Source organism: Falco punctatus (assembly GCF_963210335.1).
Source record: "Falco punctatus genome assembly, chromosome: 10".
NCBI classification, from domain to species: Eukaryota; Metazoa; Chordata; class Aves; order Falconiformes; family Falconidae; genus Falco; species Falco punctatus.
This window is the reverse complement of record NC_137590.1, coordinates 19,339,246-19,359,207: the sequence shown is the minus strand read 5'-3', so window position 1 is coordinate 19,359,207 and position 19,962 is coordinate 19,339,246. Positions and strand designations below refer to the sequence as shown.

At 64.9% G+C, this 19,962-nt stretch overlaps 4 protein-coding genes across 15 annotated transcripts; 2 read left to right on the top strand and 2 right to left on the bottom strand.

The window, feature by feature from the left end:
- Nucleotides 1-381: 381 nt before the first annotated feature.
- STX3 (syntaxin 3) lies at nucleotides 382-8,514 on the top strand. 12 transcript variants are annotated; one of them, XR_013930679.1, is made up of 12 exons: nucleotides 382-706; nucleotides 2,354-2,434; nucleotides 2,518-2,617; nucleotides 2,719-2,793; nucleotides 2,933-3,000; nucleotides 3,589-3,697; nucleotides 3,937-4,010; nucleotides 4,087-4,221; nucleotides 5,349-5,459; nucleotides 6,447-7,470; nucleotides 7,670-7,770; nucleotides 8,024-8,514. XR_013930679.1 is itself a non-coding variant. In XM_080403882.1 (12 exons), the coding sequence occupies exons 1-11, from the start codon at nucleotides 677-679 to the stop codon at nucleotides 7,745-7,747; spliced, it is 972 nt and encodes a 323-aa protein (XP_080260008.1). In that variant the 5' UTR covers nucleotides 395-676; the 3' UTR covers nucleotides 7,748-7,770; nucleotides 8,024-8,514. The 12 variants fall into 12 exon arrangements, 8 of the variants coding, with proteins under 8 accessions (XP_080260010.1, XP_080260012.1, XP_080260013.1 ...); XR_013930680.1 differs by lacking the exon at nucleotides 5,349-5,459 and adding an exon at nucleotides 5,140-5,250; XR_013930681.1 differs by lacking the exons at nucleotides 5,349-5,459; nucleotides 6,447-7,470 and adding exons at nucleotides 5,140-5,250; nucleotides 5,916-6,021 and having other exon boundaries at nucleotides 392-706.
- Nucleotides 8,515-8,645: 131 nt separating this feature from the next.
- MRPL16 (mitochondrial ribosomal protein L16) lies at nucleotides 8,646-10,443 on the bottom strand. The gene is made up of 4 exons (XM_080403906.1): nucleotides 10,339-10,443; nucleotides 9,938-10,003; nucleotides 9,664-9,812; nucleotides 8,646-9,178 (listed from the first exon to the last, which is right to left on the bottom strand). Exons 1-4 carry the CDS (start codon nucleotides 10,379-10,381, stop codon nucleotides 8,693-8,695), a joined length of 744 nt encoding a protein of 247 aa, XP_080260032.1. The 5' UTR covers nucleotides 10,382-10,443; the 3' UTR covers nucleotides 8,646-8,692.
- A 94-nt stretch (nucleotides 10,444-10,537) lies between these two features.
- Nucleotides 10,538-16,522, bottom strand: CBLIF (cobalamin binding intrinsic factor). The gene is given in 9 exon segments (XM_080403870.1): nucleotides 10,538-10,838; nucleotides 10,918-11,036; nucleotides 11,116-11,345; nucleotides 11,347-11,607; nucleotides 11,688-11,863; nucleotides 11,966-12,109; nucleotides 12,207-12,350; nucleotides 12,508-12,687; nucleotides 12,824-16,522. Coding segments are annotated over 9 exon segments (1,389 nt in total). The 5' UTR covers nucleotides 12,897-16,522; the 3' UTR covers nucleotides 10,538-10,776.
- Nucleotides 16,523-16,537: 15 nt separating this feature from the next.
- LOC308070267 (uncharacterized protein) lies at nucleotides 16,538-18,957 on the top strand. Its single transcript, XM_080403924.1, has 3 exons — nucleotides 16,538-16,826; nucleotides 16,939-17,342; nucleotides 17,450-18,957. The coding sequence occupies exons 1-3, from the start codon at nucleotides 16,724-16,726 to the stop codon at nucleotides 18,215-18,217; spliced, it is 1,275 nt and encodes a 424-aa protein (XP_080260050.1). The 5' UTR covers nucleotides 16,538-16,723; the 3' UTR covers nucleotides 18,218-18,957.
- Nucleotides 18,958-19,962: the final 1,005 nt, after the last annotated feature.

Sequence of the window (19,962 nt, the reverse complement as noted above, 5' to 3'; positions counted from 1 at the left end):
CTCAGCCCTGTCCCCTCTCCCCAGACACATCCCCAGATGTGTCCCCAGCCCGTCCATGTTCCCTCTCCCCAGCCCTGTCCCGTCTTACCCAGACGTGTCCCCAGCCCCGTCCCCTCTCCCCAGACATGGCCCCAGATGTGTCCGTAGCCCGTCCATGTCCCCTCTCCCCAGACATGTCCTCAGCCCTGTCCCATCTCCCCAGACGTCCCCAGCCCCATCCCCTCTCCCCAGCCATACCCCCCTCCCCAGCCATGTCCCCGTTGCAGCCACTCGTGGCAGGGCAGGACACATTGTCAGCGCGTGACCCCGGTGGGGACCCGCTTCCCCTTCGCCTCCCAGCGGGGCCACCCACACCAGCCCCACCTCGCCATCACCTCCTGGAGTGACCAGGGCCACCCCCAGCCGTCGCCTTTAACGGGGCCCGTGTCCCCGCGTGTCCCAGGTGAAGGGTGGCTCCACCTCGTCCCTCCCCTCGGCGCCTTCCTTGTGCCTGTCACTGGGGATTAGCGCAGGGACAGCCCCCGACTTGGGGACAGGGCCAGGGCCAGGGCCACCCGCCACCTCGCCTGGATGTAGGAGGCCCAGGCGGCCAAGGAGGACCGAGGGTGGCATCCCACATCACTGCAGTGGGTGAGGACGGGGACCCCCCCACACCACACCAGCCCTCGGGGGCACCATGAAGGACCGGCTGGAGCAGCTCAAGGCGGTGAGAGACCCCCGGGGTGGGGAGGGGATGGGGGGCACACCCTGGGGGGGAGTCCCTGGGGCTTGCTGGGCCCCAGTGCCTGGGGAGCTGGGTGGCATGGGGACAGGGGGGCTGGAGAGCCAGCCTCATGCTGCACAGGGGTGGCATGGGGATGGATGTCACCGAGACCCCATTCCATGGGGCAAGGGGATGTCACAGGGATGGGGGTCCTGAGAGGCAGCCCCATAGTGCACAGGAATGTCACAGGGATGGGGGGTCCTGAGAGCCAGTGGGGTGGCACGGGGACGGGGGTCCTGGGAGCCAGCCCCATGATGCACAGGGGTGGCATGAGGACAGGGGTCCTGAGAGCCAGCCCCATTCCATGGTGCATGGGGGTGGCACAGGGACAGGGGTCCTGAGAGCCAGCCCCATGGTTCACGGGCGTGGCATGGGGATAGATGTCACCGAGACCCCATTCCATGGGGCAAGCGGGTGTCACAGGGATGGGGAGCTCAGAGAGCCAGCGCCATGGTGCATGGGGGTGTCACGGGGATAGGGGGCACAGAGACCCAGCCCCACAGCAATGGGGGGAGGTCAGGCAGAAGGGACCAGGGGTCAACCCACTGTGCCATCCAGAGGTGGGGAGGATATTTTGGGGGGACATCACCCTCCCCAGACTGACGGCTGTTCCCCCCATGCTGTGTGGTGCAGTGGGGAGACACCAGCCCCCCCCGGGATGTTTGGGGCAGGGGGTCCAGCCCTTGGGGGGGCAGGGAGCGGCTGTGGGGTGCCCATGGGGGCCAGCACCCCATCCTGTGCTGCAACCTCTCTGCACTCCCCGCTGCCAACACTGCTTCCTCCTCCCGCCTTTGCCTGCCATGCCATGGGGCCCCGCTGCCCCCATGCCCCGGTGCAGGCTCCCCCCCGGCGGTGGGGGTCCCAGCAGCCACTCAGCCCGCGCCTGGGCCCCGGCGTGGGGCAGGCAGCCACGGCACGGAGGCTTGGCAGGGATTTAGTGGGGATTACGAAGCCATCAGATAAAACCCTTGGGAGGGAGACAAGGGATTAATTTTATTTTTACTCTGGTGGGAGGAGGTGGGGGGGTGGGGGTCCCCAGCCAGGGCCTTCCCCCTCCCCAGGGACACTGCAGCTGGGTACCCCCAGCGTGCTGGGGGGGGGGGGGTGCGGCAAGGGGAGGGGGGGGGGATGGGGCTGGCACCCTGGGAGGGGACGGGGTGGGAGCCGGTGGGTGGGTGGTGAGGCATGACGCCAGGGTGATGGGCGACAGTCGCCTTTGTGCCCCCTGCCAAGGGCCAGTGCTCAGACCCGCCACAGGACTAAGGTCGGGACCATAAACCCCTGTCCCGTCCCCATAAACCCCTGTCCTGTCCCCATCCCTGTCCCCTCCCTCCGACCAAGCCCAGCAATCCCTTAATTCCCCAGCCAGATGTGAGATGAGCTCCCCCCCCCCTCCCCGCTGCAGATGTCCCCCCCTGGACCGCCACGTCCCCATGGCTGCTCCCACTGCATCCCCCCCACCCCTGGGCTGCCTGGTGGCTGCTCTGGCTCCTTGGGGCAGCTGCCACCCGGTGGCGGGGGGAGTCCCTAGGGTCCCCTGGTGCAGGCAGGGGGGAACCAGCCCTGAGCACTGCACGCCGGCCCCTGCAGAAGCAGGATGCAGACGATGACACCGATGAGCTGGAGATCGCTGTCGACAACACGGCGTTCATGGATGAGTTCTTCGCAGAGGTGAGGGGGGGTTGGCGCAGGCGGGGGGCTCGGGGCTGTCACCTAACCGTCCCCCCCCCATCAATCCTCCCTGCCTTCTCCAGATTGAGGAGACCCGGCAAAACATCGATAAGATCTCGGAGAACGTGGAGGAAGCCAAAAAGCTCTACAGCATCATCCTCTCAGCCCCCATCCCTGAGCAGAGTGAGTGTGGCTGCTGTGTCACCCCCTCGCTGGGTCACAGGTCCCCTTCCTGGGGACATTCCCATGGTGGCTCCACCGGCTCACATGCCATGACCCCACAGAGACCAAAGACGACCTGGAGCAGCTGACGGCAGAGATCAAGAAAATGGCCAACAGCGTCCGCAACAAGCTGAAGAGTGAGTGGCCGTGTCCCCACCGCGGTGGCAGCAAGCACTGGTCCCTCTATCCCCACGGGAAGGGCAGGGGCTGCTGGGGACACTGTGGCCATGGGGGCCATGGGAAGGTCCCAGATGGGCTGGGGTCCTCTCTTGCCAGGCATGGAGAGGAACATCGAGCAGGACGAGGCACGCTCCTCCGCTGACCTCCGGATACGCAAGTCCCAGGTGAGCTCTAGTCCCCGGGACCCGCTGCCAGGGTTGTCCCCACCCAGCACCCCCAGGTCCTGAGCACCCCATCCCACTCTGTCCCCCATGGGCTTGGAGATGTGGCATGTCCTCGGTGTCCTTCCCCAGCCCTCTCCTGTCCCCCGTGGGCTGGGACATGCCATTCCCTGGGTCCCATGTCCCCAGCCCCAGGACTTCATCCTGCCCTAGCTCCTTAGTCTGGGGACACGCCATACCCAGAGTGTCACTGCTTTGCCTCCTCATCCCCACCCCCAGCACCCCGTCTTGTCCCCAGGGCTGGGGGTGTCCCCAGTGCCACACCTTGCTCCTGTCCCCTGGGGCTGGGATGTGCCATGCCTGGGATGTCCCCAGCGTCACACTCCTGTCCCCTGGGAAAGCAGTCCATGGGGACATGCCATGCCGGGGGTGTCCCATGTCCCCGTCCCCAGCAGTGGGTCCTGTTCCCCACGGACTGTGGGGGTGCCATGCCTGAGGTGTCCCCAGTGCCATGTCCCTGTCCCCAGCACCGGGTCCTGCTGGGGGGGTGCCATGCCCGGGGTGTGCCCAGCGCCGTGTCCCTGTCCCCAGCACTCGGTCCTGTCCCGCAAGTTCGTTGATGTCATGACCAAGTACAACGAGGCGCAGGTTGACTTCCGGGAGCGCAGCAAGGGCCGGATCCAGCGCCAGCTTGAGATCAGTGCGTGCCCGGCCCCGCCCCTCGGGGGAGTGGGTGGGGCCTGCTCCTGTAGCCCCCGCCCCTTTTATGAAGCAGGCGGGGCCAGGCCCCAAACAACCCCCTTATTTGGAAAAGGGGGCGGGCCTGACCCCACAGACCCCATCCCATTGGCAAAGTGGGTGGAGCCAGTCGTTACAGGCCCCACCCCTTTGGCAAAGGGGACGTGGCCTGTCCCCACTGCTGACCCCACGTGCCTGCAGCCGGCAAGAACACGACTGATGAGGAGCTGGAGGAGATGCTGGAGAGCGGGAACCCCTCCATCTTCACCTCGGGGGTGAGCACCTGGGGGCTGGGGGCTGCGGGGGGCCAGGGCCCCCTGCTGACAGCCCCGCCGCCCCGCTCCGTTGCAGATCATGGACTCGCAGATCTCGAAGCAAGCGCTGAGCGAGATCGAGGGGCGGCACAAGGACATCGTGCGGCTGGAGAGCAGCATCAAGGAGCTCCATGACATGTTCGTTGACATCGCCATGCTGGTGGAGAACCAGGTACAGGCTGCAGGGGGGCGGCCGGGGACCGGTGCACGGGGCTGCACGAGGACTGGTGGGGATCGGTGCACGGGGACAGGCAGAGATCGGTGCACAAGGCTGCACGGGGAACGGTGGAGACCTGTGCATGGGGACAAGCAGGGGTAAGCCAGGATCAGTGCAAGGGGCTGCATGGGATGAGCAGGGATTTGTGCATGGGGACAGGCAGGGATCGGTGCACGGGGCTGCGTGGAGGCAAGCAGGGACCTGTGCATGGGGACAAGCAGGGACTGGTGCAAGGGGCTGCACAAGAATGAGCAAGAATCAGTGCAAAGGCTGCATGGCGATGAGCAGGGATTGGTGCAAGGGCTGCATTGGGACAGCAAGGCACCTGTGCATGCGAATGCGCTGGGACAGTGAGGGACCTGTGCATGGGGCTGCATGGGATGAGCAGGGATCAGTGCAAGGGCTGCACAGGGATGAGCAGGGACCTGTGCATGAGGACAAGAAGGGACTGGCACACAGGGCTGCACAGGGCTCCACGGGGACACAGGGTGGCATGAAGACACGTGGACACCTGCACGGGGCCGTGCAGGGCAGCACAGGGACCCATGCAGGGGGACCCAGGCATGGAGCCATGCAGGGCTGAGTGCTGACCGGCACGCAGGTCCCCGTGGGGCCACCCCGCACCCAAGGCCGTGGGAGCATGTGGGAGGGAGGCAGGGGCAGGCAGGGGTGCTCCCCACACCACGGTGGTCCCGGCCCCTCTCTCAGCCCCTCTTTGTCCCCCCCATGCAATGCGAGGAGCCGCTGTGTGCACCGGGGAAGGGTGAGTACCTGCCTCATGGGGCTGTGCCATGTGCCGTGGGGCCATGCAACGTGCCGTGGGGCTGTGCCACAGGGTCCCCGCTGAGCCTGCCCCCTCTCCTGTCCCTGCAGGGTGGGCTGCTGGATAACGTGGAGCAGCACGTGATGCACACGGCTGAGCACGTGGAGCAGGCAAACCAGCAGACCAAGAAGGCGCTCCATTACCAGGGCCAGGCGCGCAAGGTGGGTGGGTGGGTGCCAGCACACCTGGGTGCTCTCAGCGCCCCCCGCTTTCTCTCCGTCTCTCTTTGCTTCTGCCCCGCTGCCCCCGTGCCCTGTAGGGAGCCATGATCGACCGCATAGAGAACAACATGGACCAGTCCGTCGGCTTCGTGGAGCGGGCCGTGGCCGACACCAAAAAGGCCGTGAAGTACCAAAGTGAGGCCAGGAGGGTGAGATGGCCCGACGGCTCCAGTGTGCCCCCCCCCCCCCCCCCAGCATCCCAAAGGCACCCCTGGTGTCCCCCTCCATCCCTTACATCTCCCAATGCCCCCTATTGTCCAGTGGCCCTGAGACTCCCATGTCACCCTGGCCACCTCTTGTGTCCCCCACCTGCACCCAGTGACCCCCAGCCACCCCAGCTGGTCCCTACTCCTCCTCCCTTGTGACCCCCATGGGGTGGCAGCTTGGTCCCTCTCTGTCCCCACCCCCCAGCCCCAGCCCTTGAGCCCCCTCCTACCTTCAGGTGTCATGAGCTGGTGAGGGCTCAGCCCCTCCTGTCCCATCCCCGGGTCTGCAGCATCTCTGACTCTTCTGCACTCCTCTGTGCCCACCTCTGCTTTCTGTCTGCCTCCCCAGCACGGGGCAAACGTAACTGGCCCCTCTCTCCTCTCCCACCCCTCCAGAAGATGCTGATTTTGGCAGTGATAGTGCTGCTCTTGCTGGGGATAGTTGCCCTCATCATCGGACTTTCTGTGGGGCTAAACAATAGCCCCTGAGGTGGGGGCTGTGTCTGTAAGTGTCGGGGGCATGGGACTCACCGTGGGGACACAGAGGGCTTGGGGATGGCAAGTGGGCACGGCCAGGTGGCCCCACCGCCGTGCCCTGCCCGGGCTGCTCTGCCTGCGGCGGGCTCTCGCTCTGCACTGCTTCAGTTCCTGCTGCTGTCTTTGGGGCTGGGGGTGCTGGCTGGCCAGCAGCCTTGGCTCTACGGTGCTCAGGGTTTGCGGTGCTTGGGGCTCCATGTTGCTTGGTTGTCTGCAGTGTTCGGGGCTCCAATGGTGCTCAAGGGTCTGGATTTCAGCTCTGTGCTTGGCTGTGTGTTCCCTGTGTCGGTCCCTGTCATCTCCACTCCCTCCAGACCCTGCTGCAGCAACTCTCCCCCTTCCCTGCCAGCCTCTCCGGCTTGGGGCTGACATCTCCCCCTTTCCCTCCACCAGACTCTTCCAAATATCCCAGCAGTGACGTCTCCCAGCTGGACCCTCCCTGGCACCACAGCCTGGCCCCCTCCTCTCCCTGCTTCTCCCGGACCTGCTGCCCTCAGCCCCTGTGTGCTGGCTCCTGCCCTGGGCTCCGGCTCAGCACCACCGCCCATCCCTCCACGGAGGGGTCCTGTCACCGGAGTGCTCTCCCCTGCCAGACCATGCCCTGCTGGTCCTTGGGGTCTGCCCGCGCTTGTCCTCATGTCCCCTGTGGGAAAGGGACAGGACTCAACTATTTATTTTCCCTTTGCTGATAAACCAACATCTCCTGGTCCCCCATCTCTTGCCGGGGGGAGCGAGGGGGCCAGGGCCCATGCCAGCACCGTGACACTGCAGGGACATGGCAGCCAGTGCTGCAGCTCAAGCAAGGAGCAGAGATGAGGTGCCTTGCTCGGGGCAGACAAGCACCTCATGGCACCCCAGAAGGACAAGGGATGGGAATACGGTCAGGACAGGGGGTTTGGTGGCACCAGCAGGTGTTGGTGGGGCTGGCCATGCTTTGCTGTCTGTTGTGCCATGGCAGATGGAGCTGCAGGGGACCCTGTCCCCTCTTGGCCTTAATGTCTGTGGCTGGCACATGCCCTGGCGGTGACCGCCCCAGTGCTGCGGTGAGCCAGGGCAGGAGGATGTGGCAGTCATGGTTATTTAATTCCCGTTAAATAAAGATCCCTGCTGATGCCTGCCCTGCACCCCTCCTCTCCATGCACATGATGCTGAGGCACTGCAGGAACAAGCAGGGTGCTGGCACCCCAGACACCCAAAGCAGGGGGAGGCTGCCCCAGGGCTGGTGGCTTTGGCCAAGGGCCTGGGCTCTGGGACCAGCCCCTGTTTTCAGGTGCTGGAGCGAAGCAGCCCCTTGGCAGGGGCTGGCGGAGGAGCAGCCCCTTGGGTTGGGCATGTGATGGGGCAACACGGGGCTGGGGACAATCCCAAACCCCATGGGCTCTGCCAGACTGGGCCAGATCATCTCCCATGATTCTGGGTAAGACATGGTGACGGGGATGTGCCCTCCCTGTGCCGGTGCTGGGCCGCCTGTCCCAGAGGGACGCTGGCACAGCCCCATCCTGGTGCTGCACACAACCAGCTCACCCCTGCCCTGCTGCCTCCCCTGTCTATTGTCCTCCCTCCCCAACCCCGTGTCACCCACAGCTCTGCCTCACCGCCCCTCTCTCCCCACGCAGAAGAAGATTATGATCATGATATGCTGCATCATCCTCGTCATCATCTTGGCTGCCAGCATTGGGAGCATCTTCGCCTAAGACCCTCACCCGCTGCCCTCCAGGTGACCAGGCACACCGCGGGAGGGTGGCAGTTAGGGTCCTTGGTACCACCCCATACCTGGAAAGCGGGTTCAGGCCTCGGCAGGGTTGTGCCAGACAGGATTCACCCACCCCGGACTTGGCCAGTGCGTCCGTAAGGCACCGGCAGAGACTGGGTGTCCCCAGGCAGCCACACCAGGGAGGGACAGAGACAGCTGCAGTGCTGGGAGCTGCCTCCCCTTCCTCAATGACACCTCATCTTCCTCCCTGTTGCAGGTGGCCTTTCCCCATCCTGCCTCGCCACCCAGATGATCCCATCTGCGGCTCCAGCTATCGGAGAGACCCCGACAGCTGGCCCTGGGATGCACCTGCCAAGCCCTTGTCCCCGGAGACCCGAGGACATCCCTCTGCCACAGCCCATGCGTCCCCGGAGGAATGCAGACCACCTGCCCTACTCCCCTCTTCCCTCCCACCACCGGGTGGATGCCCCAAGGTCCCCCCTCACTCCCCATCCTCCATCTGGCTGATGGTCAGCGGTCCCTGCGAAAAGCAGCCCCCTCCTCAGCGGCACAGAGCAGCCAGAGGAGCCGCATTCCTCCCCAGGGCAGCGTGCGGGTGACACAGAGGGCTCTGCCTTGCTCCGGGAGGAAGGAGGAACCTCTCTCCTCGCTCGGAGCTCGTCTGCAGCAACTTCTCAGTCTCACCAGCTCTTTGGATGTGCAGCCACCCGCACCACAGCCCTCCTCCTGAATAAAGAGATCACCCATGCCCTGCTCCAGGGTGCTGTGCTGGGGAGAGGGGTCTCAGCAGGGGCAGACAAGCCCTGATGCACACATGACCTCCGGGATGCTCCTGGCCCCACATCTGCGCCTCCAAAAACCACAGCAGCTGACACAGGTTCTTGTGGGAAGGTTTAATTAAGGTGGCCCCCTCCCCAGCCGCTCATTACACCCTGTGTTTCAGAAAGAATTTGCCCCAGTAGCGTCCCTTTAGATGCAGGTCGTAGGGGCTGAGGTACTTGCGCATCCCTAGCATGTTGGCAGTGATGACACGCTCAAAGGTCCAGGGATTTTGGTTGTTGAGCCTCCTCTCCTCCTCCTCCTGCTGCATCTGCTGGAGGCTGTCGCGGCTGACAGGGATGGCAGGGAAAGGCAGTTTCCTGGCCACTTGCGTGAGGAAGGGTTTCACCTCCCCGAACTCACAGCGCCCACCGACCTCCACCACCAGGCACCCACTCTTCACTGCCGTCACATAGTGGTCGATGGGACCCTTGCCGCCCCCCATGCGGTGCCCCAGGCTTTTCCGCGTCACTGGCTTGTAGGGGGCTGGCACACGCCAGATGGCAAACATGTTCTTGGGGTCCATGCTGCGGCCGATGGTCAGGCGGATCATCTCGAAGTGGCCCCAGTGGAGGTAGCCACCCCCCAAGGCCTGCGGGGGGAGGACAGGGCACCTAAGGGACCAGGTGCTGGCAAGGCAAGGGGGACAGAGGTTCCCCGATCCTGGCCCTGCACTAGCAGCCATCACCCTTCTCCTCCCCACGTGCTTTTGTGGGGGGGAGCAGCCTCCCTGAGGATGTCTCAGAGCTGCCTTTTCAGTTTAAGCTCGGTGTCATGTCCTTTATCCCCTCGCTGGAGAAACTGGGGCCCTTCCTGATGGGGGTAGCTCAGTTACTCCAGCTTTTCGGAGCCAGTCTGGTGCCGGTCCCCTCCGGTTGCTGGCTTGTTTGGTGTTTTCACTGCCCATGGAAGGACTCAGCACCAACCAGACAGGGGTCTCCAGCCTGGGGGTGCCCACTCCTGCACCCTCCCTACCTCCTGCCCAGGCTGCCCAAACGCAGCCCCCGGCCCCCCTGGGCTTCCTCCTCGCCACCCCCATGGCTCCAGCTGGGGGACGCAGGACCCCACCCCGCTCACCAGGATCCCGTACTGCCCCTGGGTGAAGTGGGTGGCCTGCCTGGACGGGCCGCGGATGTCACGTAGCTGCCGAGGCTCCCGTCTGACCTTGGGCACTGCCGGGACCTTGTCCATGAACTTCAGCTTCGTCCTCTCCGGGAAGGTGATACCTGCCGGGGGGCCAGCGCGTGAGGGCCACCGGCCCCAGGACACCCCGGGGCTGGGTGGCAGCCGATTGGGGGTGCCCCCGCCACCGCCGGGGTGTGTGTGTCTCCCCGCTGCACATCCCCCTTACCGCTGTAGTCCGGGGGCAGCACGTACTTCTTGAGGCCCGCCCGGGGGACGGTGACAACGCCGGGACCTGGGGACAGAGCGGGGACTCACAGCGGGGCCTGGTGCACCGGGGGGGGGGGTGGGGGGTGGGGGGCGGCCTCGCTTCCCGGGAGCTGCTCTGGCAGCGTCGGGGTCATTCGGAAGGGTCCCTGGCGGGCCAGATCCCAACACCCCCCCCCAGCCCCTACAGCCGGCCAGCAGTCCCAGACCTCAGCGCCTCCCCGTTAACGGCAGGGGGCCCGGGCGTCTCGGTGTCAGAGCTGCGCCCCCCGCCCCCGCTCATCCTCGCCGGCACCCGGGCTCCCGCGCCCGCTCCCCCCGGCAGCCAGCGGCCCCTGCGGGCACTGCCCGGGCTCCCCTGACCTCCTCGGGCCAGCAGCGGCCGCGAGAGCCACCATCGCCACATCACCCCGCCGCGCCGCCGGCGGCCGGAAGCGCCTGTAGCGCACCGCCCTGCGGCCACCGCGAAACCAGCCGGCGGGGGACACTTCCGGTAGCGCCGTCCGTCCCACTGGTGTCCCCCGGGAAATGCGGCGAGGGAACATTAGTTCCGGGAGGTGGGCTCGACGGAATCCCTGCCGTGTCCCTCCACGACGCTTTCCCCCGGTGCCCGCCACCCTCGGGCCGGGCAGGAGCCCCGCTGAGGCTCCCATGCCCCTCCCAGGCCTGCCCCGGCCTCTCCCCATGCCCTGCGACACTCCCCCACCCTGCACCGCCGCCTCAGAGGGAGACACACAGGGGTCTGTGCTGCAAGTGGCTCTTTATTGCCTCCGTGGTGGGTCATGGCGTCCCTCGACGGCTTCAGTAGGTGCTGAAGACAGCCTGGATATGCTCCCCCATGTGCGGCTTGTACGTGCCGACCCCTGCGGCAGAGGAAGGGGCATGAGGCAGGGGCACAGCGGCCCCGGGTGCAGCCCCCAGCGCCCCCCAGCCCGGGCCCACCTTCCTGGAGGGCGTCCTGGCCGCTGAGGAACTGCCAGTATGTCCTGTCGGCCGAGCTGGCGGCCAGCCCGTGGATGGAGACTACCATGGGGCCCCAGGACGTCTGCTCCGTCTTGAAGCTACCAGCGAAGCGGGTGGGCTTGGGGCTGGGCTCGGGGATACCCTGGGACCCCCTGCCCCAGCCCCTCTGGCTCTCACCTGAACTTGTTGGGCTCCTTCGCTGCCGCCTCCTGCAGCACCCTGAGCAGCGTGGAGCCACGTGGGACCTGCACTGAGATGGTGTAGCTGAAGTGCTTTCCCCGCAGCTTGTTGATGACGGAGTAGTGCACCGTGATGGAGGCTGCAGGGAGGGGAGAGGGGCAGGGTGGGCACCCAGCGCAGTGCCAGGGGGCACAGTGCAGGAGCGTCGTCCCCACAGGGTCTGGGGGGGCTCTGGGCGGCAGCAGCCATACCTCTGTGAACCCCAGCTGTACCCAGCTTTGGGGACAGGAACAACTGTAAGCTTGGGGACATACCAGCAATGGCGTCGCAATCCACATGAGCCGCTTCCAGGTACGACTTGCCCACGAGGGCAGGCAGGACCTGGGCGATGGCCATGGGCAGGCGGTAGTCATGCTTGTACACCACCGAGAAGGCCTGGGTGCAGTCCCAGTCCCGTGGGGCATAAAACTTACTTGTGGCCCCCAGTGCCTGTGGAGGAAGTTGGAGGTGGCGTGAGCAGCCCCTGGAGCAGGACCGGACGGCTGGGACACCGCAGCCCTCACCCATACCTGCAGGGCCAGCCCCATGCTGTAGATGTTCCCAATCATGCCATTGCCTTTCTCCTGCTCGTCGAGGAATTCATTGGTCACTGTTGACAGTGCCTCCCAGAGCAGATCCTGCTCATCCTGGAGATCCACGTGGCTGTACGTGCATGTCAGTGCCAGCGCCGCCACGGCACGGGTGTCTGCAAGATCCTGGCATCACTGCCTAGGCCACCGGGGTAGAGTCGCCGGGAGCAGGGCTTTGCCAGTGGAGGGGACATGGCGGGGCCGGAGGGGTCCCTTACCCACGGAGATGTCGCTCTCAGGGCTCAGCACCTGCTTGGCCAGCATCACAGATGGCCCTCGGTAGCCACCCGCCCCTGCCAGGCATAGGGCCAGGGCGTCCAGGCTCACGCTGTACAGGGTGGTTATTGGGACACCCTCCGTCTCTACAGAACAAAGTGCGGCGAGCTGATGGCAGGGCCAGGGTGTGGGGTGGGAGATGCTCCCCAGTCACCCCAGTCCCCCACTCCCACCCCGGCGTACCCAGGCTGGCCATCTCCTCATCCGTTTTCTGCTGCAGGATGCTGAGCAGGTCGACGGTGTGCCCAAGCGCGTGGACTTGCTGGGGGTTCTGGCAGGAGGAGAGGAGGGCGAGCACGTACAGAGCCACCTGTCCTGAGGTCATGTCTGCGGGGACAAGAGAGCAGCGGGGGGGTGTGGTGGGCTGGGACCCGGCACCCCAGTCCCTGGCCAGGGCGGAGGGAGCCAGCAGTGCAAAGCCTGCGGTACCGGCTCCACCAGGACCGGGTGCTGCCGTAGGGGTGCACCCCCTGCCCCTCCCTACCTTTCTGGGCTTTTGTCACGGCTTCCTTCTGTATCTGCTGGAGCAGCCACTGGCGGGCAGAACTGTCGGTGGCCCCGGCCAGGTTCATGGCCAGCAGGATGCTGGGGTTTGGTGGCTCATCTCTCTTGACAGAGTCCTCCAGCTGGTGCAGCAGCTTGGAGACCAGGTGGTGCGGGGCGACTGGAAGGAGAGGGGCCGGGCACACCGCTGGCATTCAGTGGCAGGAGGTCACTGGGGACCCCATGTCCCCTCCACGCAGCCCCTCGCAAGGTCACAAGCCTCTCTCCGCCACCTCCGTGGGAGGGCTGGCACTCACCGCAGCCGTGCGCGGCCGTGCTGCCTGCCAGTGCCAGCAGGACCCCGATGCCAAAAGCCACGCTGAGCAACATCTCGTCCTCAGGGCAAGCAGGTCCACTCAGGCCAGCAGAGTCCCGTGGGCACTCGTCTCTCTGGGCGTCCTCTCTGCTTTTAGCTGCTCCTGGTGCCCTTCCCCAGTCATCTGCCCTCCCACTGCTGTGGCAGCACTGCCAAGCACCGCCAGCTTATCTGTGTGCCCAAGGGTGTCCAACAGAGTTGGAGGGTCATGGCTGCGGGGACAGTGATTTTCCATTTGCGGTCACTGAAATCACCCGTGGAATGTCCGCGAGCCTGTGGGCCTGGGTGGGATTCATCCCAGGGCATGGAAGAGTGTCACAGCAGGACCTCCCCCCCTCAGTCATCAGCCCAAGGTCCTGGGAGCCTTGCTGGAAGCTCACCAACCATATCCCAACATACAAGAAGGCTTTGTACTTTCCAGGAAGCTACAGCCCTGTTAGTCTAACCTCAATACCCGGAAAAATGACAGAGCAGGTCATCCTGGGTGCTACTGAAAGCATTCAAAGAACAATGCCACCACTGAGTGCCACCAGCTGGAGCTGACCAAGGGAAAGTCCCGTCTTATCTGATGTGATATCCTGCTATGATAAGGTCACCCACCGCACGGATGACGGGAACGCGGGGGATGCTGTTTTTCTGGGTTTTGCAGTTTTGATCCTGTCCCTCACAGTGTCCCTGTGGACAAGGTGTCCAGCTGCCGTGCCGGGTGACAATGGGGCTCAAAGGGGTGCAGGGAATGGGGCTACAGCTGGCTGGAGACCAGTCGCTGTGGTTGATAGCAGACTGGGAGCTGCTGGTGACTCTCTGGAGGGCCAAGAGCCCTGCAGAGGGGGCTGACTGGGGAGAGCGTTGGTGGCGTGGTGTAACCCCAGCTGGCAGCTACGTGCTGTACAGCTGCTCGCTCACGCTGCCCTGCTCCCTGCAGAGGGGTGGGGGGGAGAATTGGGGCAAAAGATGAAACTCAAGGGTTGAGAGAAGAACAATTTAATAATTGAGGTAAAATAAAACCCAGTAATAATAATAAAAGTATAACAATTGTAATAAAAAGGAAGGGGAAAAGAATAAAATCCAAAGGGAAGAAGGGAAAAACCCCAAGCAATGTGCTCACCTCCCGCTGACCGATGCCCAGCCAGTCCCTGAGCAGCAATCACCAGCTTCCAGACAGCCCCCCCCCCCCCCCCCCAGTTTTTATACTGGGCATGACATTCTATGGTATGGAATGTTCCTTCGGCTAGTTGGGGCCAGCTGTCCGGGCTGTGTCCCCTCCCAATTTCTTGTGGCCCTCCAGCCCTCTCGCTGGCAGGGCCTGAGGAGCTGCAAAGTCCTTGGCTTGGTACGAACATCACTTAGCGATGGCTAAACACTTCAGTGCGTTATCAGCGTTATTCTCATACTAAATCCAAACCACAGCACCGCAGCAGGTACTGTGAGGGAAAAATAACTCTTATCCCTGCCAAAACCAGGACAACTGGGCAATTGTCAAGGGTGGGGAATTTAACAGGAACAAATACCAGATTCTGCACCTGAGGGTGCACTGGCGGAGACGTTCCTTACTGGTGTCAGTGACCATAGCGGCTGCGGTCACGCAGCAGGTCTGCCCCCAGCATCGAGCTTGGGGCAGGGGCAGGCATGGGGGGAAGCGGGATGTGGGGGCAGTGCTGGGTCCACCAACCAGGTCACCTGGTGCTGCAGGCTGCTCGCCATGGGGTGCTGGGGGGTGCCCACCCCTGCGGGACCCACCATAGGCTCCCAGGGGAGAGAGGATCCAGTCAGTGCCAGGACCAGTGCTGCTTGTCTCGGTGCCTCCCCATCGCCCCTTCCCCTGCCTGATGGCCCACGCCAGAGCTGGGGGGCAGCCAGGATGGGGAGGGTAGGCTGAGGGTGCCTGGGTGAGCTGTGTGCCCCCTTGTCCCAGCGCAACCCAAGGAACAGGGGTTAGTGCCCTACTGTGCCTCAGTTTCCCCAGAGGCTCTGCTCTGCTCCGGGGACATGCCCATCACCCTGCGTGCAGCGACCAGCCTGCTTTTGGGGCAATGAGGGCAGCACATTGACCCCCCAGAGACTGACCCCCACCTTCTCCATCACTCCCCAGGCTGGGACAGGGACTGGGACCAGGGAAAGGACCAGGGACAGGGACCAGGGCCCTCGGTTTGTCCCCCTGGGAGGAGGAGAGCTCTGCAGAGACGAGCCCCAGGTGGGTGCAAGGGGCTGGGGGTGGGGCTGCAGGGACCACCCAGCGCCCCATTGGGAGAGCTGTGGCCCATTGACCTTGGCCCAGGTGTAAAAGCCACCAGCAGGGACTGCTTCTCCTCCTCCTCTCTCACCATGAAGGCTTTTGCAAGGGGCTTTGTGCTCGCTCTTGTGGCTGCAGCCTGGGCGCAGGATGCCCTGGGTAAGGGGCTGCTTGGGGGGAGTCCTGCTGGGTCTGGCTGCCCTCTCTGAGGGCTGTTTGCTGTGGGGTGATGGGCACCAGCGATGCCTGGCTGCTGGGGGAGGAAGGCTGTGGGCTCCTCTCCACCCCAGACAGGGCAGGTCTGTAGGTCAGGCTGCCTCATGTACCAGCCACGGGGCTGAGGGGCTGGGTCCCGAGCGAGGGAAGCTCTGGGGTGGGTCCTGTGTCCCCCCACATCCCCCCATGGAGGCCCTTCAGGAGCATCACAGCCACATGGGTGCCCTGGGGGGACAGCCCAAAGCAGCTCAGCCCCTGGGGCCACCTCTTTCCCCATCCTCCCCAAGGCTGTAAGTGGTAAAACAGGGGGGCTTGAGGTCCACCTGTGCCGGGGGCTTGCTCCCCTGGGAGCAGGCAGCCTGGGGGTCCCTAGCAAGCTGGCTCAGCCCCCCTTTCTTTGCCCTACCTAGTCTCTGTTACGTGTGGCCACACGTGGCTCTCCGTGGCAGTGCCAGCCGGGCTCCTGGGGAGCCGTGTGACCGGTGGGGAGCTGACTCTGGGATCTAGCTGTGGGGTGACGGCTGCTGACCAGGACGGGTACCGGCTGCAGCACCCACTGGAGGGCTGTGGGACCACCCTGCAGGTGAGGAGCCAGGGGTGAGGTGTCCCTGATAGAGCCGCTGCGGCAGCAGGGACCTTCTTGGCGTGGGTGTAGGATGGAAGAAGGGGGCACGGTGTCCCACAGGGGAGGGACAACATCAGGGCATCCTTGGCCGTGACTGCTGAAGCCCCTGTGGCTGCGGAGGAAACCATGAGGGACAGGCATGGTGGGTCCTCCACAACCATCAGGGTGCCTGTGCCGTGGTTGTCACTGCACCCATGTGCTGGGTGAGCACCAAGGCTGTCCCCACGAGCCCTGCTGTCCCCACGGGGACAACCACCCCTTTATGCAAGGGTGGGAGCGCTAGTTAAACTGAGCGGGGCTATTACCAGTGACCTGAAACCTGGCTCTTGCCATGTGCTGAGGGGTTTTCTGGCTCCTGGGCACGCAGCACCCCTCCTGGGGTGCTGGGGACAGGAAGGGGGACCCCTGCTCTGAGCCAGGTGACACCTCCAGCCCTGTGTCTGTTCATTCCCCCAGCTCCTCCCGGACAGCATCCGCTACAGCAATGTCCTCCACTACCACCCCTTGGCTGGGGGGGCCGTGGCTCGAGCCAGACCCTTCTCCCTCCCTGTGGACTGTTACTACCCCAGGTAAGCAGGCAGCCCCATGGAGCCTGGCTCCTGCTGAGCCCTGTGTGCCCACGCTCCCTGGGTGAGCTCCACTGTGGGACCCCTTGGTCCTCTGTCTCCTGGGCAGGGAGGGTGCTGGGGGTGCCTGTGCGCAGGGATGTGCCAGGTAGGGGTGCCCAGGAGCCTGTCACCCCACTTGAGGATGCTCTGCCGTACAGGATGGGCAGTGTTTCATCCAGGGCCATCCAGCCCACCTGGGTCCCCTTTGGCTCCACCATCGCTCACCAGAGACCCCTGCACTTTGCCCTGGATGTATATGACAGTGAGTAGGGACCCCCAGACCCCCTCGTTGCCCTGTGTGTGGTGGACACACCTGCCTGGCCAGGGCCCCGGTGTGATGATGCTTGGGGCAGCCACAGCCACCTGCCTTCCAGGTACCTGGTCCTCCCGCCTGCTCCAGCCCACCTATTCCCTGGGAGATCTGATCAATATTGAGGCCTCGGTGAGAACCGACCCCCGCCTGCCCCTGAGGGTCTTCGTGGATGAGTGTGTGGCCAGCCCCAGCGCGGCAGCACGGCTGAAATACAAGGTCATCGCTGACAACGGGTGGGTGCCAGTGCTGGGCACAGCACGGTGGCTGCTGCCCCCTGAATTGCTGCTCTCCACCGTGCTGGGACCCTGCGGGGGGCGGCAGTGTCTGTCTCACCCTGTTTCCCACCCTGGTAGGTGCCTGCGGGATGGGCAGCTTGGTCGCTCTCGCTTCCTACCCCGGCGTGGAGACCGCTTCCTCCGCTTCCAGCTGGACACCTTCCTCTTCCCAAACTCCTCCGGCAGCCAGGTCTGGGCTGGGGGTGTGAGATGCCACCCACCCTTGCAGGGAGGGGGTGATGGGTGGAGAGCCATGGGGCAGCTCGGGGGTGAACAGGAGGATACTTGTCCCTACAGATCTACCTCCGCTGTCACCTGAAGGCTGTGGCGGAGGGGGCTGCCAGCACTGCTGGCAAAGCCTGTTCCTATGACCGTGTGGCAGCCGCCTGGCATTCCCTGGATGGGGCCGACTGCTCGTGCTGTGGCTCTCTGGCCGGCTGCGGGGGCCGGTGGCGGCGCTGGCTACCTGGCGGCATGGGTAAGAGTGGGGTCCCCACCTCGGTGGGATCTATGTGCCCTATGAGGGGTGCCTGTACCCATCGGTGCCTGATGGGCTTCTCCTTGCAGGGCTCCTTGGGGAAGCCAGCATCCCTGTCGGTCCCCTGGGGCTGCTCTCGGCTCTGCCTGGTTCGTCCCCCGTGCCCACGGAGCTCCCGACTGCACCGGAGCCCAGCACGGCTCTGCCTCACCACCCCTCCATCCCTGTGGTGCGGGGGGAGAAGAGGGACTCTGGTGAGTGTGAGCTGGCCCACGGTGCTGGGGGGTGGCTGGGGTGACCCTGCTGCCCTCCTCACCCTGCTGCCTCCCCCCACAGGGCCAGCGCTCCCTGTCCCTGGCACCATGCTGGCCATGGTGGCCATGTGCTCCATCCTTGCCGCCGTGGCCATGGCTGGCTGCTACTGCTCGGTGCGCCGCCGCCAGAGTGGGCACCAGCTGGGGGGGGGCGAGGAAGATGTGGGGGAGCGCTCTGCTGTGGCCATGACCCCTACCACAGCCAGTGGTGCCCAGGCCATACCTGGGGACCCCCCGCTCTTGTGGACCCTGCCATCGCTTCCTTCTTTTTAGAAATAAACCTGTGGCAGAAAGGCTGTGCCAGGTCAGTGTGGGAGGGGGCTGCAGAGCCTGTGCGCTCCCCTAGGGGCTTGGGGTGAGTAGGGGTGTGTGTGATGTGTCCCCAGTGCCTCTGTGTACCCCAGAGGGTCCCTGGGGTGCTGCCAGACAGCCTGCGCCACTCACCATGGGGTGGGCAGGAGGGCTGGGTCCTCAGCAAGCGTGGCTTCTGTGCCGTGGCTACCTGGGAGCCAGCCAGCGTGGGGGGACAGCATGCCAGTACCCCTCTGCCTGGGTGGTGGGCAGAAAGCATCAGTCCCTGATGTAGGGATGCTAGTGCAGTGAGGCAGTGCAGCCCCCTGCCCCGGCATGGCTGCAGCGTCACCTCCCCTGGGGATGCTCTGGTGGGGACTGGGGCAGTTTGCAGGGAAGGAGGGGCAAGAGCGGAGCTCTTGGGTGGGTGGGGGGAAAGTTAGTGAGCTGACAGGCACCTCAGCTCCTGTGCTGGGTGTGAGGCTGTGCAGCCTTAGGCTGCTGGGGGAGAGGGGCTGAGGGGGTCTCACTGTTTCCCCAAAGCTGCTTGGCTATGGGGGTGGGGCAGGTCCCTGGGCTGGGGCGTGAGCCGTGCCTGTCCTCTGCTGCTGGCGGGCTGTGCCTGGTCACCGCTGAGCCCCCTGGACCCTCGCCGCGTGGGTGCTGGCTGCGTGGGCAGTGCCAGGTGCAGGGTGATGGTGCGCAGGGCGGTACCACGTGCCCCCCTCTGTCCATGGGGCTTTAATTATTTACTGACTCTGTTTTATTTTTCCTCCCCTACCTGGGGTTCTTGCCTCTTGCTTGTGGCTGGACACCCCGAAGCCACCGCAGTGAGGAGTAGCTGGTTGGTGGGGGGGGATGCAATGGTGACGGGACCCCCTCCATCACAACCAGGGAGCAGGGACTGGCTGATGGGCAGCCTGGGCGCCCCCCTGCCTGGGGAAGGGGTGCTGAGGGGTCTGGAGCCCACAGCTCGGGGGGGGATTCCTGGCAGGGCCGTGCCCAGCCCTGCGCCCTGGCTGGGCGATGCTCTCCGCAGCCCCAGCTCTGCAGCGCGGAGGCGTTTCATACCTAATGGCCTTTGATGGATCTTTCTTCCAGGAACTCGGTGCAGAGAGCTTTTTTTTTTTTTTTAATTTTTTATTTTTCTTTCTAATCTCTTTTAAACACAGCCACAGGCTGGGGGGCAGCTCTCAGCAGGGCTTAGATCAGCTCAGGTGGCGGCAGCACTCCTGCTGTCCTCATCTCCCCTTCCCCTGGCCCTGAGTGGGCTGGGGGCTGAGCATCTTCTCGCTGTGGGGCCATGATGGCCTGGACCCCTTCCCTGAACGGGGAGGGGGGGGCACAGTGGCCAGCTGTCCCCTCTCCTGCACCCGGGGTGCCCTGCTTTTTGCTCCCTACTGGAGGTGGGGTGGCTTGGAGTCGCTGCTTGTTTTTCCCCCACCTCACAACCCATCTGTTCTATGGCCCTTTGCCACCGTGGGTGGGTGGGGGTTCCACCCGTGAGCTGCGCAGCCCCCCCGTGGGGCGGGGCACTGGGGTCCTCGCATGGGTTGCAGAGCCATACGGTGGGGGCTCATCCGTGGGTCGTGGGGGTCCGCCAGTGGTCGCGGAATCTCCGCACGAGGCTGGGTGGTGCGGACCGCCCGTGGGTCGGGGGCTCGCGTGGGCTGGGCGGTGCCCGGGGATGCCGCAAGCTGTGACGTCAGCGGCGCTGCGCCAATGGG

What these genes read in the sequence shown, in the direction of transcription:
- STX3 (XM_080403882.1), top strand. Translation starts at nt 677, where the DNA reads ATGAAGGACCGGCTGGAGCAGCTCAAGGCG. An exon ending in AGCCCCCATCCCTGAGCAGA is followed by an intron (nt 2,618 to 2,718) that starts GTGAGTGTGGCT and finishes ATGACCCCACAG; the next exon opens with AGACCAAAGACGACCTGGAG. An exon ending in CCATGCTGGTGGAGAACCAG is followed by an intron (nt 4,222 to 5,139) that starts GTACAGGCTGCA and finishes CTGTCCCTGCAG; the next exon opens with GGTGGGCTGCTGGATAACGT.
- MRPL16 (XM_080403906.1), bottom strand. Translation starts at nt 10,381, where the DNA reads ATGTGGCGATGGTGGCTCTCGCGGCCGCTGCTGGCCCGAGGAG. An exon ending in GCCGCTGCTGGCCCGAGGAG is followed by an intron (nt 10,004 to 10,338) that starts GTCAGGGGAGCC and finishes CTCTGTCCCCAG; the next exon opens with GTCCCGGCGTTGTCACCGTC. An exon ending in AGGGGCAGTACGGGATCCTG is followed by an intron (nt 9,179 to 9,663) that starts GTGAGCGGGGTG and finishes CTCCCCCCGCAG; the next exon opens with GCCTTGGGGGGTGGCTACCT.
- LOC308070267 (XM_080403924.1), top strand. Translation starts at nt 16,724, where the DNA reads ATGGGCAGTGTTTCATCCAGGGCCATCCAGCCCACCTGGGTCCCCTTT. An exon ending in TGCCCTGGATGTATATGACA is followed by an intron (nt 16,827 to 16,938) that starts GTGAGTAGGGAC and finishes CCTGCCTTCCAG; the next exon opens with GTACCTGGTCCTCCCGCCTG. An exon ending in CAAACTCCTCCGGCAGCCAG is followed by an intron (nt 17,343 to 17,449) that starts GTCTGGGCTGGG and finishes TTGTCCCTACAG; the next exon opens with ATCTACCTCCGCTGTCACCT.